This window comes from Bombyx mandarina, chromosome 21 (genome assembly GCF_030267445.1).
Source record: "Bombyx mandarina strain Sakado chromosome 21, ASM3026744v2".
Classification (NCBI taxonomy): domain Eukaryota; kingdom Metazoa; phylum Arthropoda; class Insecta; order Lepidoptera; family Bombycidae; genus Bombyx; species Bombyx mandarina.
This window is the reverse complement of record NC_143227.1, coordinates 4,475,606-4,491,306: the sequence shown is the minus strand read 5'-3', so window position 1 is coordinate 4,491,306 and position 15,701 is coordinate 4,475,606. Positions and strand designations below refer to the sequence as shown.

Here is a 15,701-nt window from a genome sequence, read left to right as displayed (position 1 = left end):
CGCTTCATTCAAGCGATTGGTTACTGTCGAGACAACACAGGATAGCGTCGATCACTTCAAGATTTACCTGCCACAAGACGGCCTACTTCATTCCACTTCGATAAAGCGGCACGACACGAGAACCCTCTCATCGTGGTCGCCGGTAACTACATTCCCGATCCTGCGGACAGAATGGGAAGCAGTCGACGTCGCCCCAAACACGTCATTTCGGATCCTCCCGATCCACTAACGGTGCTTTTAGGTACCTCAAGCACCGGTCATCGTTCTCGTCGAACCCGTCGCCTGCGACGAAGGGCTCGACGAGTAAATTAACCCTCAGACACAGCCCACTGAGTTTCTCGTCGGATCTTCTCAGTGGGTCGCGTATCCGATCCGGTGGTAGATTCTGCGAAGTACGGCTCTTGCTAGGGTTCGTGTTAGGAACGTCGTCAGGTTTAAGCCCAGTGAGCTCACCTACTAGTTAAGGTTACGTTGAAATAGCCTTTCAAGGCTCTCAACTTACGTAGGAAAAAAAAAAGGCCTACTTCTAGTTGTCTTCGGCTAAATAAACAAGGATTCCACATGACCAGGACTGCTCTGCCAAGAGTAACCGACTATGATGAAACCTAACACGGAACCTCACGCATCGTCGGATGCCCAATCTAGGGGAGCGTTGTCTTTCGATAGCTTTTCAAATGCAGTTTCGCTGTTTTCAAAGCGATTCACTTACGGGAGCAGAGTGAAATCTCTCCTGTCCCGTACTCTGCTACAGCAGATCGGTTCGAATAGAGAAGAGCTCTACTACGCTCAATCACTAAACCAACGATAACCATTTTAAAAAAATATTAGTTAAGTACGCAAAAAAAGATTATAAAATGCAAATTGCAAAATGCTTTTAATAAATACGCAAGTTATTGGTCGTTTGGTTAAATTTTAAAAATTCAAACAAGCTGAGAATCTAAATTACATTATAAAGTTGTTCTATAATTTAGGTATTTGTTAAACGTTAAAAAAATGGAACTTCCTGGAACTGGAACAAATGGATCTAAAAATAAAACAGCATCCAGGTTCAATATGATCATTAAAACATTTCTTTGAGATTTAGATGGAGATACCTAATTTTTGGCATGTCTAAGTAAGTATGATATGAGACGGTAAGCTTAGAATATTATGTGTCAATTGAATAACGCCAGGCCACTCTCTTTGACATAGTGGAGTAATTATTCCTGGGTCCCACGTGGCTCGGTCTAGGCTAACATCAGTAAGCTCGTTGATAGAGAAATTCACAGTGACGTGTTCGACTTTATAACCCCAACACATGTATTAGGTACCTAATACTCTGGGATTCAGCTTCCCGGGAAAAGGAAGGATATTATCAAGACTGCAGAAGTGACACTTGTAGAGTTGTCCTATAGTTAGTTACTTAATTAACGATGAATGGTACTCGAAGTCAGACGAATGTGCCGATAACTTGATTTGAAGCAGTTATCGTTGCTATGATATTTGCAATATGATCTGAGGTTGTTCTCCACTTATGATTTATTGATCTTGAATGTTAAGCCCTGTTAAATTTACACCCGTACTGTGTAAATTTTGTATAGTAAATCAGCAACTGTTTAGGAATAATCATGGACTGGTAGAATACTACTAGTCCTACTAAAGCAAGTTTTAAATAATTACAACAAAAAAAAGTAAGATGTAAGTATTATTTATTGTAAATCTTGTTTCCAAAATACTATGGATATAAAATAAGTTACGTAACAAAACACAATGAACTAAGAATGAGTACTTACTGAAACTTTATAAGCAATTATGTTTACTTACATAATCTATAAAATAAACTATGTTATTTAACAAAAAATAAAACGGTATTCTATACGTTACATGATTAATTTATATGATAAAAGTTAGTGGCGCGGATTCGCTGACTATTGTTGATCGAAGCACATACATTTGTGTGGAATTAATCAAATGCAACTTTTTAAATAGTTTATCACTATTAGATAACGAACTGGTTAGTGGTCTTATCTATTCTAAGAAAACCTTTAGATTAGTATAAAATTAGGTATTCTTAAAATAATATACAATAAAATTTCATGGATATCAATTGAATCCTTAAAAGCTTAAAAACTCATTGCATGTAAAACTAAACTGCATTAACTAAAACTTCACAACTTAACTATTAGTTCTATAATAACATTAAAATGTAGCCTCCCCCATCATTGTCCAGATGCCTCACAAATCTTACATTAACTGAGAAAATACATTAAAATGTACAAAATATACATTTGTTTCAACAATGTTTCAACAGTCTTATAATATTACGAATCTAACTATATTGCACAAAGTCTAAGGTTATATATAATATAAATACATTGTGTATCATAAAGAGCTTTCAATATTTTTTATTTTAAATATATTATTATGTACATAAAATGCAGCTCCTTCAACACAATCAGTGTAATTCATTGAGATTTCTTCTAATGCATTATTTTTTTACAATGTTTTTATATATAAAGTATTTTTACAACGCTTAAATTTATTATTAATACAGATATTCATTTTTATAAGTTAACATTCTCAAACTTAGTAACACTCCATTAGCAGCCTACTAATTGTATGAGCTGTTGAACTGTTGATCGATCCAACAGACACAAATCAAAATCAAATGTCTGAGTGGTGACTTCATAGCGTCCCGTTTCTGCTATTAAGTTCACGACTCTTTCTAGATCTTCATTATTTTTTATTTTCATGATTCTTTGTTGTAAGTCTCGAAGTTGCTCCATGTAATCCGGGGAAATATCCCCAAGTTCTGCATCTTCTCCTAGACTACTAGACACCCCATTATCTTGAACTTTAGTTTCCATTGACGTTGAGCCACTACTTTCACCCCATTCAGTCTCATTATAAGAAGGCCCTGATTCAGGTATGTTAGGAATTTTTCTTTCAACTTCTTCTTCAGCAGCTTTTCTTTTGCGTCTTTTTTCTTCTTTTTTTGATTTATCCTTGTGTTTTTTTGATTTTTCTTTATGTGGAGGCGGAGGAACTTCAGCTAAAGGTTGTGGGTCTGGTTTTACTTCTGGTTCTGGTTCAGGCTCTGGTTGAGGCTCAGGTTCAGGAGAAGGCTCTTGCTTTACTATTTCTGGCGAGGGAGGCTCGATTTTAACAATTTTGGGTTCATCGTCTTCACATATAACCGAATTTTCTGAATCAGATTGACTGCTGTTTATTTCATCACCTTCTAAAAGCATAGGTTTAGCCACTCCACTTTTCGAACTACATTGAGATGCTGTATCAATTGATATAGGAGATGTTGGTTCGGGAAGTAGTCTTTCTTTGGGAATAGGTGTTATCCTATGTATAACTTTTTCTGTTGGTGTTTCTCTGGTTTTTTCGTGTTTATGTCTCTTTTCTTTACTAGAGTCTTTATGCTTTTCTTTTGACTCATCTCTCTTTTTATCTTTTTTCTTATGTTTATGTTTTCGTTCAGTTTCATTTTTATCTTTTTTAGGGGTTTCAGACCGTTCATCGATTTCTGGAGGAGGTGTTTTCCTTAAGTTTTCTATTGAGAATTTGTTAATTGTTTTCTCCGGCCTCGATTGTTTCTCTTTTATGGGGGGTGATTCTTTTTCTTTGATTGTGTCCTTGACCTTATGAGGTAGTTCCTTCTCTTTAGGGATTTCTTTTGGGGATTCTTTTGACCTGTGACTTTCTTTTTTGTGATCTTTTCTTTCCTTTCTTTCTTTATCTCTGTCATGACTTTTCTTTTCTTTTTTCTTTTTTTCCTTTTCTGCTTTCATTTCGTGTTTTTCATCAGGCCTTGGTTTTTTGTGATCCAAAAGCTCAAGATTTTGACGAGCTGGTTTATATTCTTCTTTGTTGCTGGCAACACTGTTTGCACGTAGTGGGGAACTGGTTGACCGTCCAATTGGACTGAGACAACGCTTTTTAACAGCATCAGGTGAGGCAGGTCTATCACTGGGCCTTTTTGATGCTTTTTCTTTGATTTTCTCTTGATCTTTACTAGGAGTTTTAACTTTATCTGGCCTATTTTTCTCTCTTTCATCTTTTGTTTTGTTTTTTTCTATTTTTGATTCTTTATGTTCATGTTTGGATTTCTTCTCTGAGCTTGATCTTTCCTTATCTTTTTTCTCTAATTTTATTGGTGGTGTGACCTTTTCAATTTTCTTAGGATCAGGTGAAACTTTAGCAGGTTTGTGTATGGGAGGCCCAAATAAATTTACAAAACTACTATTCCTCATAGGTACATCATCTTTGTGTTCTTTTGTTTTGTGTTTTTTATTATTTTCTGAAGACAGTTTTGGTTTGCTAACTAAGTGCTTTTCATCAGTAAATGAGTCTCTACTTCTACTTTCTTGGTCTGGATTAGTGTAAAGTTCACTATTTGTACATGGTATGCCACCTCCTTTTAGAAGCTTTTTACTAAATTCGTCACTAGGATTTTTAAAGATATAGCGGTCTTTAAGAAATCCATTTTGTTGTAATGTTAAATTGTAGGAAAAAGTTATCTTTTTGGGTTCATCTTTATTTTTTAAGTATATTTCTATGGGTAAGGTGAACCCTGCATATCCAGATTCCTTAATAGAGAATGGTGGGTCTTTAACAACTGAAAGAAAGGATAACTTATTAATATAAAAGAATAGCATCAATTCATATTAGCGATAATTCATTCAGAGCTGCACAATATTGCCAACATAAGAACATTAAATAGAACGTAAATAAATCGTTGACTTGTGATTAAATAAATCAAAACATTAAGTTTATCTAAAATTTTAGGTAAAATTAAATGTAATTATGAACATTATATGTAATGTTTTTTACCTCGTCGTGGTTTCAGAAAGGTGTGATGAAGATGAAACACAACTTTATTGATGAAATGACTTATATCTACACCTTCCTGACCGCGAACAAACACTTCCCAGTCATGAGTGAATCCGTCTGGAGTCTTTTTAGGCTTTAAAGTGGCTTCGTGTCCGATTTCAAAATTAACTCTTATCGGTGACATTCTAACACTGAAATTAGAAATTTATTTACATTAATCTCTTTAAAAGTGGGAAAACGATTTAAACGCATGAAATTAGGTTCCATGGCTAAATTGCACTTACATGTATACAGTATTATTTTGAAATCACAATATTCACTCATTACAATTAAGAAATTTAATCAGTAAGCAAGTTCATTAATATTTCTTTTCATGAACGAAAATATTCTTTTAGCGCCCTTGTTATTTTGGTCCGCCATATTAACTTTAGAGCACAGATAAAATATTTAACTTTAGTGGTACGGGTAGAGAGAAGTTTGGCAAATATATTATTGTCTTTTCGCATCCCCCAGATCTTCAATGCTTTTGCTTTTTATGTAGATCTTCATTAATCAGTCTCAAAATAATTAAAATCAAAATTTTATCACATTACAAATCTAAATTACGCTAATATACTTTTTGTCATGAACAAATCCACAAAAACATACAAATGCAAATGGATCATATAAAAGATACTAAAACTGCTCATTTATGTTATAGCGGAATATAGCGCTCATTACGAAACAAAGACCATACCTACTAAACATCTCTGTACCTGATGCGCTAAAACCAAAACACACAAATATCAAAAGTACATACTTTAGTCGAAGAAATTAAACAAATGTGACGAGACCGTGTTACAATCGTCCTCATCATTATCTAAACTACCAGTGTCGTCTCTAAAAAATGCACTGTCGACCCTGGGACTCGATATTTCAAGCAATGTTCAGTATCCCAGTCATTTGGAAGGTAAACCAAAATTGGCCTCTTAAGTGTTGGGAGTCCTCAACAGAGATAAACCGTATTTCACGTTGGGCCAAAGATTTACAAAGCACTGGTCCGGCTTCACGTGGAGTACTGGTCCCACCTCTGGGCCGGGACTCCCAAGTACCAGCTACTTCCATTTGACTCCATACAAAGACGAGCCGCTGAGTTTGACGATAATCCCGCTCTCGCGGATCACTTGGAACCTCTGGATCTACGGAGGGACTTCGGTTCTCTATGTGCTTTGTACCATATGTTCCATGGAGAGTGCTCTAAGGAATTGTTCGAGATGATCCCTCTATCTCCTTTTCACCATCACACCTCCTGCCACCGGAGCAAAGTTCATTCATATTATCTGGAACCGCTGCGTTTATCGACAGTGCATTTCCAGACTTTTCTGCCATGTTCCATCCAACTCTGGAATGAACTCCCCTTTACGGTGTTTTTCGAGCGCTATAACATGTTCTTTTTTTTATTGCTTAGATGGGTGGACGAGCACACAGCCCACCTGGTGTTAAGTGTTTACTGGAGCTCATAGACATCTTCAACGTAAATGCGCAATGCAAGGTGGGTACCTTGAGACACAAGTTTTAAAGTTTCAGTATAGTTATAACGGCTGCCCCAACCTTCAAACCGAAACGCATTACTGCTTCACTGCAGAAATAGGCAGGTGGTGGTACCTACCCGCGCGGACTCACAAGAGGTCCTACCACCAGTAATTACGCAAATTATAATTTTGCGGGTTTGATTTTTATTTGATTGATTACACGATGTTATTCCTTCGCCGTGAAAGTCAATCATGAACATTTGTTGAGTACGTATTGCATTAGAAAAATTGGTACCCACCTGGGATTGGAACATCGGAGCATCGCTCAACACAAATGCACCGGACGTCTTATCCTTTGGGCCACGACGACTTCAAAACATTATATTTCATACGAGGCTTGCGGAGAGTACTTAATAGCAGGCGGCAACTTGGCTGTGACCCTGGCATTAACATGACGTCCATGAGCGATGTAACCACTTACCATCAGGTAGTGGCAGTATGCTCGTCTGTCTACGAAGGCAATAAAAACTCCAAGCCAAGAAACTGCATTCAAAACAATACAACTCACAAAGCACCTACATATTTGTTTAAACGACTGCAAAATACTGAAGACATACCAAATAGTGGCATCGGAGAGGGCTGCTTTTCATTAACTAAAAAATACTACCACTAAATAAAACTTATTTTTTAATTCGATATCCTGGTCTGATAGCTTTTAACGTCATCTTTGTAATTAGGTATACCACTTGCTACGGTAGTGCTACCATAATGAGCCTCTTTTCGAAGGACCCGTTTTCATACATAAAGTTTGCTCTTTAGTTCTACCTTCCTAAATCTCATCCAATACCTACCTACTGTGTTTTAACGTATCTCACGTCATTACTTATAAAAGAAAGGGATTTCAAGTTTTAAAAAAAATGGGCTAGGTTACCGTTGCGTCTTATTGTTAAATGTAAGAAAAAAAAACTGCCGTCACTGGCAGTAATAGTCAAAAGTCAAAAGAAATGTCAGTAATAGTAAACCTATGTAGGTATTTAAATAAGGATAAAGTAACCCAACAAAGTCAGACTAAATCTCCAATACTGTTAATGATAATTTGAAAATATCTAACAGTATCTAGTCTTCACTGTTTTGAATCGGTTGAAAAAGTGACAGTAAATATCATGTCAGGTCTAATTTCAACAATCCTCCAACCCCTAAAGTAATATTTCCAATTTAAGAGCCAATTACAGACTTAATTTATATGCAATGTATTAATTACTATCATTTACTTACAGACTCATTAGGCAATCATCAATTTACTCAGGAGTGAGCTCGAGTTTAGTGAGGCCAGATGCGTTTTTGTTGTCCTCAATTAGGACCAAAGTAAGATGCTATTTTCCACGACCTAATGAGGTTAAAAGAGTTCGACGTCACGGATGGGATTTCAGGATGTCTACTCCAAATGGTCGCCGCGTTATAATGAGGAGATTATTGAAAGGGAGACATGTCCTCACACATTAGATATAATTAGATGAAAAGATGAATTATAGTAGTAAATAAATTAGGATATAACATTAAATGACTTTTATTAAATGAAATGATTAACAATCATTTCAAACATTTACTTAGCATATCCATGTAATAGTAATACAAAGACAAAGGATTCAACTATAACATAAATTATCAAAATATAACACCAATTTCAAAATTAAGTTCCTTTAAAAACATTCTGACGCATGGATTACCAAAATTTCTGTTAAAAGGGTAACTATCATTCACTTGACTAGTTAAACAAGTACTTTTGTTGTGTATGATCATCAGAGTTTGTAGGAGACTTGACTGGCTTCAACAGGTTTGTTATTTCAGTAACTACAATTGTAGTGAGTTTAATTATTGAAATATGAGCTACAAGCTGCAGTACTAGCGCACCAAACCCTTTGTACAACCCTGAAATTCCTTCCCGGGCTATTGTTGTATTATAACAGTCCATGAAACCTTCATATCCTGTTAGAATAGGTGTCACTGATGTTCCTGTGTCTAAATTATCAATGATTGTTCTAGTACCCTGAAACAAAAACTCTTTTTATGAACATTTTTAATTTGAATCTTTATAATTGACACTAAACATCTTTATAACAAATAGGTGATTGCAAGGGTGGACTGCTTGCCAATGCCTTTTTTTTTATTGTACAACCCTGAAGGTGAACTGTAGTAACTTAAAGTTCCACAAGCTGGAGTTTATTGCTTAGATGGACGGACAGTTACTGCCTGGTGTTAAGTGGTTCCTGGAACCCTTAGACATCCGAGATCAACCACCAACTTTGAGACATGTTCTAGTCTCCACTTTTACAGTACAACAGCTACCTCAGCTTGCTACATGTCCTTCTTCAAACGAGGCTTGTGGAGAGTATTAAACTGTTGACAGCGGCTTGGCTCTGCCCCTGGCATTGCTGATGTCCATGAACGACGGTATCCATTCACCATCAGGTGGTCGGTTGCTCGTCTGCCTATACGGCAACAAAAAAATAAATAAAAACTGAAATGCATTACTTCTTCGTGGCAAAAATACAGGGTGGTGGTACCTGCATGTGTGGATTCAGAAGACTTACCACCAGTAAAATTATTAATCCTTTGCCGCTAATTACTCAAACATCTTATTTACTTGTGGGCATAACCTCAACTGTTTAAAAGCAGTGTCAAATCTTGGTATCATGTATGTAAATAACATTTAGAATCAGATAAGCAATATGACAGCTAGCCATCGAAGGAAAAAAACATTCCTAATTAAATATAGTAGGCATTGGCCTTATCAGCTTCAATATCACTTTTTTAAACTGATTTCAAATATCATTCTAATATCACTACATATATGAAGTTTTAATTCGATTTTATATTTTTACATACTAATTTGAAACTATCCAAGATGTAACAATAAGAATAAGCCTTATTCCTACTGAACAAAATTTCCTTTATGATATAGTGAAATTAATAAACTATAGCAGAAATGACAATAATTTTATACCTGTATATGAAGTCTATGTATTATAGTCTCCACTGGATAAAAAAGTATTTCCATAGTAATAAATGAGAAAATGTTTGCTTTCAGATTGATATCTTCTATAAGAGGATTCTGTACATTTTTGCTGTAATTGTATGAATCGCTCAGCTCATGCCTATGCCGTTGTTGGAACCGGAGTATTCTTGCAGTTAAACTTCTCAGTGCAATACTGTAAAATTGTAGTTTTTTAGAGTTCTATAAAAAAAACACATTTCTACTAAAGAATTAGAATAGAATTCGTGGTGGCCTAAGGGATAAGACGTCCGGTGCATTCGTGTTGAGCGATGCACCGGTGTTCGAATCCCGCAGGCGGGTACCAATTTTTCTAATGAAATACGTACTCAACAAATGTTCACGATTGATTTCCACGGTGAAGGAATAACATCATGTAATCAATCAAATAAAAATCAAACCCGCAAAATTATAATTTGCGTAATTACTGGTGGTGGGACCTCTTGTGAGTTCGCGCGGGTAGGTACCACCGCCTTGCCTATTTCTGCCGTGAAGCAGTAATGCGTTTCGGTTTGAAGGGTGGGGCAGCCGTTGTAACTATACTTGAGACCTTAGAACTTATGACTCAAGGTGGGTGGCGCATTTACGTTGTAGATGTCTATGGGCTCCAGTAACCACTTAACACCAGGTGGGCTGTGAGGTCGTCCACCGATCTAACAATAAAAAAAAAACATAATATGACAAATGAAATTATGTAAACATAATGTTTATCATGAACATAATAAATAGATGATTTTTTTAAATGTTTGTTCTTACTGTGAGATATATTTAGAAACGCCTAGGGCTACAGTAGGTAGTACAATTGCCCATATTGGTAACATGCGTCCTTTACTGGGTGTGCCCCACTCAAGTATACGAACAAATCCCTCTCTGAACACATCAAATAGAGCTGGTTTGTCACTGGCGATATCACTCTGCACTGTTTCTACCAAGCTCGCAGAATAGAATGGAGTTATTAATGCCAAACTTAGGCTGAAAATAATACAATTAAAATTTATTTATAACTTAAACATAAATAATATTACCATATAAAATTTAACTAATTGATACTAACAATAACTTCACATTGATACACAAAGTACTAAAAAACTAATACCAGTCTAAAATGTGTTTCAATATTCAAGCAAAAAAAGTTATTAGTTTTATAAACGGCCGTCTGGTGTAGTGGTAAGTGACATGGTTACTACACGAAGGGGTCGCTGGTTCGAATCCGGCCAAGGGAAGATATTTGTATGATGAATATAAAATGTCTTTTCCAGGGTTATGTATGTATATAATAAAAAATAATAAAAATAAAAAAAGACGTGTGGTGTCGTGGGATACCAGATAGGAACGAAGTTTCTTATTATAAAAATATTAATTTTAAGTTCTATTCGAGGTATAAAGAAAATTAAACTGGAGGTTTCACAACAACCCATGGTCATTTGGTGACGTGCGAATTTATTGTGGTACACTTCATTCACGGTTGTTTGCATAAGAGTTAGTGTATTGCGCAAACGAACTCTCTGAGATTGTGGTCAATTAATGATAAAAAAAAATTATTTTTTGTACGTTATTACAAAGTTAAGTCGTACACTGTGTACATTACTAATAAAAATCTTACGTTACGGACGCTTTTTCTCGGTTAGGGTAACCTTCCGCATCTTCCCATAATGTACAAAAATTGTACTTTAATCAATATTTGCAAATAATCATATTATATTACCTTTTTAGAGCTATGTGCTGGACAAATTGCAAAACAGAATTGCACTTGTTCACCTCCCTGTAAATTTATCTTTTTTATTACATACTGTCAAATTTTGCTAAACACAGTTTATTTACTTTAATACATAATGATTTGAAATAACTTACTATTACCATTTATATGGTATAGTGACTATCACTAACTATATATTATTAATATATGCTAGAGCATAAGGAATTCTGTTAGGTTTTTTAATGGTTGCTTACTTTATCTCTTCATAGTGGTAATGTATAAGCATCATAAAAATTATATGTGAAAGCTTTATTAAACACAAAGTGCTCAACCACAATACCAAATATATATGACATGCTTGCTTTTTAGTGATGGTAGGACGTCTTGCGAGTCCGCACGGGTAAGTACCACGACCCTGTCTATTTCTGCCGTGAAGCAGTAATGCGTTTCGGTTTAAAGGGCGGGCAGCCGTAGTTAGAAGTCAGACCTTAGAACTCGTGTCTCAAGGTGGGTGGCGCCATTTACGTTGTAGATATATATTATGGGCTCCAGTAGCCACTCAACATCAGGTGGACCATTTGTTTTATGAAAAGTTGCATGAAAGTATCATCATGTTTAAAACTAAAAGCCTGAAACTTATTTTTTAGGCTGTGGATTGGATATCAATAAATATGAAACTAAGCTTACACATCAGAATAAGACATAAATTAGCTATAATTTATAGAAATATAGTCTGAATCACCCAAAATAAAATGATAAGTGTTAAGTAAGAAAGCTACCATCTGCCAACTATTTTTGCGTCGCCACAAACGTTGGAGTTAAACTTATAAAATGTTTAAATGGGAATGTTAATTTAAAATAGTCCTAGTCCTTTGTAAGCCATTATCGCCAAAATTGTTAACCATTAATATAAGAAGAGGAAAGATTAGATTTTTTGTTTGTTACATTCTTTTTTTATTGTGTTTGTTACTGTCAGCACCAGATTCGTATAAAAGAATATTCAATAGATCAATAATAAGTTACAGTTCCCAAAGCGAAGCGAGGGCATGTCGCTAGTTTAGAAAATAAATAAAAATATTAAGTCAGTGTATTTGTTAAAAAGTTACTTTGATTTTATAAATCTACATTTTGATAGTACTTTGCTATTGATTAAAACAAAATACATAATCATTCTTCAAATTATTAAATTATCTTTCAATTATTTTAATATGAAACTTATTTGTAATTATTGTATAGTTATTTTTAGAAATATACATATATTGGACCAATTACAATTTGTAATAAAGTAAAAGCCCTTTTGGAATTGGAACTTTTTTCATTTGGGTTTTCACTATTTGTGTATTAAAAAAATGCAACCCAATTCATATAACCATAGCTAAAGATTTCTTTATTTGAGGATCCAAGTTAAATACACATTGATAAAAAGGATTCCAATATGTAGGTATCCAATCCAACATTCTTTGTAAATGCACTTTTCCATATTCACCATTTCTGTATTTGCAGCATATTTATGTCACATATACTCCACAAATAAAGAGCTTTTACTGTAGTCAATTGTAGTTCCAATCATGTACACCTGAGCTAGTAATGGTAGCTATCATGGAATGGGATAGATGGCTCCAGCAAGAAACTTAGGACATTACTACATTATTCATATTTATACTTAGACATAAATAAACTTTTGAAGGACAACATTCGGAGTGAACCAATTTATCAAACAATTACACTTACTTCCTGGAAGATCTCCCCTTCATAGTTACCACTATAGGCCTATTTATTTGCCTTTAATGTTAATTTAAACTTACTTAGGCCAACCAGTGCCCTTGGCTACAGCATCTTCAACTGCTAAATTCAAACCCCTCACAATGCAAGTGGAGCCAATCCCTTTCCAGAGAGTTGTGACATCTTGTCTCCTGTGTAGTCTCACTACTACAGGTAACAGAGTGTAAGGAACTATGTGATAGTTCCTTAGATTGTTATGGACCTTCAATAAATATTTAACATTTTTAGTTTGATTAAGGATGAGAGTTGATATCCTTTATTGGTTCTTGTACACCTTGTACAACTTTTGTTTGGCTGAGCTGGTGTCATCATGGATTATCATGTACATATGTGTTTTTCTTAGGCAAATGACCATAGGTATTGCAACATGAATATGACCACATATCTTGACACATGAGAGGCGTTTCAATTTTACTTTATAACAAATGTTCCACTCTTTACAGCACAAAGAGGCAAGAGGTACATACCCATGTTGGCTTATAATTTCAGTACAGAGTCTATAGAAATCACAATTTAAATTCTGCCACCTGCTTTAAACTATTTGGTTAAAATCTGCATTGTTAACAGCTGGTGAGTTTGACAGAAACACTTATGCAGTTGATAAATATAGTATTGAGCAACATCTTAAACACCAACACGAACCTGACATTGTCTTCTGAGTACAATGAATGGATGACTTAACAAATTCTCTGTTAGAAGACTTGCTACACTTATTGCGGTTGTTATATAAGCATTGTTATCTGAAAGTAAATAGATTAGTTATTTCTATGGGAAATAAAAGTTCTTTTGATATTATTTTCTTTTCATCAAAACTAAGAAGTCATACGTTTTGTTTAGAAAATTCATTTTGAATATTTAAAAGTAATTTGATTTAACAGAATAGTAAACAATTTTTACCTTCATCTGGGTTTTCATCCATAACAAGGGGTGGTCCTTGAAACTCTTCAGTAATTGGAGTATGGTACCCATAAATTTGCTGGTAACGGGTATCGTATAAATCATTCGTTTCTCGATTAGGATCTAAACCAAACGGTCGGTTATAACCGGAATGATCTCCGAAACCTGCCATTATCGTACAATCGATAGTCATATAATAATAAAATTATACTTTTAAAACATTTTTTTATAATTCAAATCTTTAATACAAGACACTGTACATAATTATTGATGTATGATTTAAGTAAGTCCTTATTGCTTTTAATTGATTTTAATTATTTTAAGCAACCGAAAATCACCGCACTTGATCTGTGAACTGAAAAATATTAAATTAAAAATTATGTATAAAGTATTTAGGCATTGCATTCCTAAATATATTAAGTGTATAATCTATGGCATTCCTTCTTAAGTGTATAATCTATGTAGCATACTGTACATAAACCTACTCTTTGGTCTCAAATATTATGTATCTTATCTATGCTCTTTCGAGCTTACTAAATTTGAGGTGAATGAAGTTAGCCCCTCAAAAAATTTTATTTTCCCTTTTTTATACTTATTTTCTATTAATTCGTTTGTTCATCATTTTTTCATGATTGTTCACTGTTAATAATTGTTTGTTCTGCATTTATTTATTTTAAAAAAAAAAATAAAAATATACCTACAAGTTAGCCCCTCTAATGCAATTTTTAATATTTTTTCATCCTTAATGACTCGTAAATATTCATTTTCGATTGTTCTTATATAAAACACGTTTGTTCTCTTTCGAAATTACTCGTCTTTTTTAATTTACTATTTTTATTATTTGAATAAATGTATGCAAAATATGTGTACTGCGCATGCGTCAACTATAATGCCTAAACTTTCTACACGGTTTTAATCGTGAAAAAAAAAACAAATATAAATCCTGTAGGAGCATTTAATTGGTATACTGTTTAATGAAAAAAATTAAAAAATAAATAAATGAAATAATGTGCATTGGCGTTAAGTTAGACCAAATACATTTTTTCCATCCTCCTACTTATCGTTATGAAGGTATAAAAAAGATAGGGAGTTCACATAGGTAATATAAACAAATAAGTAAATATATTCATTATTTATCTTTCAAGAGATAATATAGGTATACATTATAATAACTTTTTTACACAGTCGAAATTATATTCCTAACATTAGTAAAATAACATTTTAATACGATAGGTAAGAGGATGGAAAAAATGTATTTGGTCTAACTTAACGCCAATGCACAATATTTCATTTATTAATTTTTTAATTTTTTTAATTAAACTGTATACCAATTAATTGCTCCTTCAGGATTTATATTTGTTTTTTTTTTTCACGATTAAAACCGCTTATAAAGTTTAGGCATTATAGTTGACGCATGCGCAGTACACATATTTTGTATACATTTATTCAACTAATAAAAATAGTAAATTAAACAAAAAACGAGTAATTTCGAAAGAGAACAAACGTGTTTTGTATAAGAACAATCGAAAATGAATATTTACGAGTCATTAAGGATGAAAAAATATTAAAAATTGCATTAGAGCTAACTTGTAGGTATATTTTTAAATATTTTTTTTAAATAAATAAATGCAGAACAAACAATTATTAACAGTGAACAATCATGAACAAATGATGAACAAACGAATTAATAGAAAATAAGTACAAAATAGGAAAAAAAAATTTTTTTTGAGGGGCTAACTTCATTCACCTCTAAATTTGACCGCCTTTTTTTGTTTTCGGGTTTTTATTATTTTTTATTATTTGTCCGTCGTTTGTTCGTTAATGTGCGAATGTTAACGTTTGTTAGCCTTTTGTTAACAAGTGCGTTTATACTGTCTAATTATTTCAAATTATCTAAATTAACTAATCTGAGCGATAAAAATAAAGATATCTAGTAAGAGGG

At 33.9% G+C, this 15,701-nt stretch overlaps 3 protein-coding genes across 3 annotated transcripts; 1 reads left to right on the top strand and 2 right to left on the bottom strand.

The window, feature by feature from the left end:
- Positions 1–1,671: 1,671 nt before the first annotated feature.
- Positions 1,672–5,437, bottom strand: LOC114242618 (uncharacterized). Its single transcript, XM_028173857.2, has 3 exons — positions 5,106–5,437; positions 4,822–5,012; positions 1,672–4,606 (listed from the first exon to the last, which is right to left on the bottom strand). Exons 2-3 carry the CDS (start codon positions 5,003–5,005, stop codon positions 2,580–2,582), a joined length of 2,211 nt encoding a protein of 736 aa, XP_028029658.2. The 5' UTR covers positions 5,006–5,012; positions 5,106–5,437; the 3' UTR covers positions 1,672–2,579.
- A 1,927-nt stretch (positions 5,438–7,364) lies between these two features.
- On the top strand, positions 7,365–7,893 carry mRpL34 (mitochondrial ribosomal protein L34). The gene is made up of 2 exons (XM_028174929.2): positions 7,365–7,533; positions 7,610–7,893. The coding sequence occupies exons 1-2, from the start codon at positions 7,496–7,498 to the stop codon at positions 7,833–7,835; spliced, it is 264 nt and encodes an 87-aa protein (XP_028030730.1). The 5' UTR covers positions 7,365–7,495; the 3' UTR covers positions 7,836–7,893.
- Positions 7,884–14,223, bottom strand: LOC114243428 (solute carrier family 25 member 46-A). The gene is made up of 7 exons (XM_028174916.2): positions 13,760–14,223; positions 13,505–13,602; positions 12,886–13,064; positions 11,090–11,146; positions 10,141–10,356; positions 9,337–9,541; positions 7,884–8,379 (listed from the first exon to the last, which is right to left on the bottom strand). The coding sequence occupies exons 1-7, from the start codon at positions 13,950–13,952 to the stop codon at positions 8,098–8,100; spliced, it is 1,230 nt and encodes a 409-aa protein (XP_028030717.2). The 5' UTR covers positions 13,953–14,223; the 3' UTR covers positions 7,884–8,097.
- Positions 14,224–15,701: the final 1,478 nt, after the last annotated feature.

Bases quoted from the DNA above. Each gene is read 5' to 3' on its own strand.
- LOC114242618 (XM_028173857.2), bottom strand. From the start codon at position 5,005: ATGTCACCGATAAGAGTTAATTTTGAAATCGGACACGAAGCCACTTTA. The intron at 4,607-4,821 runs GTAAAAAACATT...CCTTTCTTTCAG, and splicing joins CTTTCTGAAACCACGACGAG to TTGTTAAAGACCCACCATTC.
- mRpL34 (XM_028174929.2), top strand. From the start codon at position 7,496: ATGTCAGGTCTAATTTCAACAATCCTCCAACCCCTAAA. The intron at 7,534-7,609 runs GTAATATTTCCA...ATTTACTTACAG, and splicing joins ACAATCCTCCAACCCCTAAA to ACTCATTAGGCAATCATCAA.
- LOC114243428 (XM_028174916.2), bottom strand. From the start codon at position 13,952: ATGACTATCGATTGTACGATAATGGCAGGTTTCGGAGATCATTCCGGT. The intron at 11,147-12,885 runs GTAAGTTTAAAT...ATAAATTTACAG, and splicing joins AAGGGCACTGGTTGGCCTAA to GGAGGTGAACAAGTGCAATT. The intron at 9,542-10,140 runs GTAAGAACAAAC...ACAATTTTACAG, and splicing joins GTTTCTAAATATATCTCACA to TATTGCACTGAGAAGTTTAA.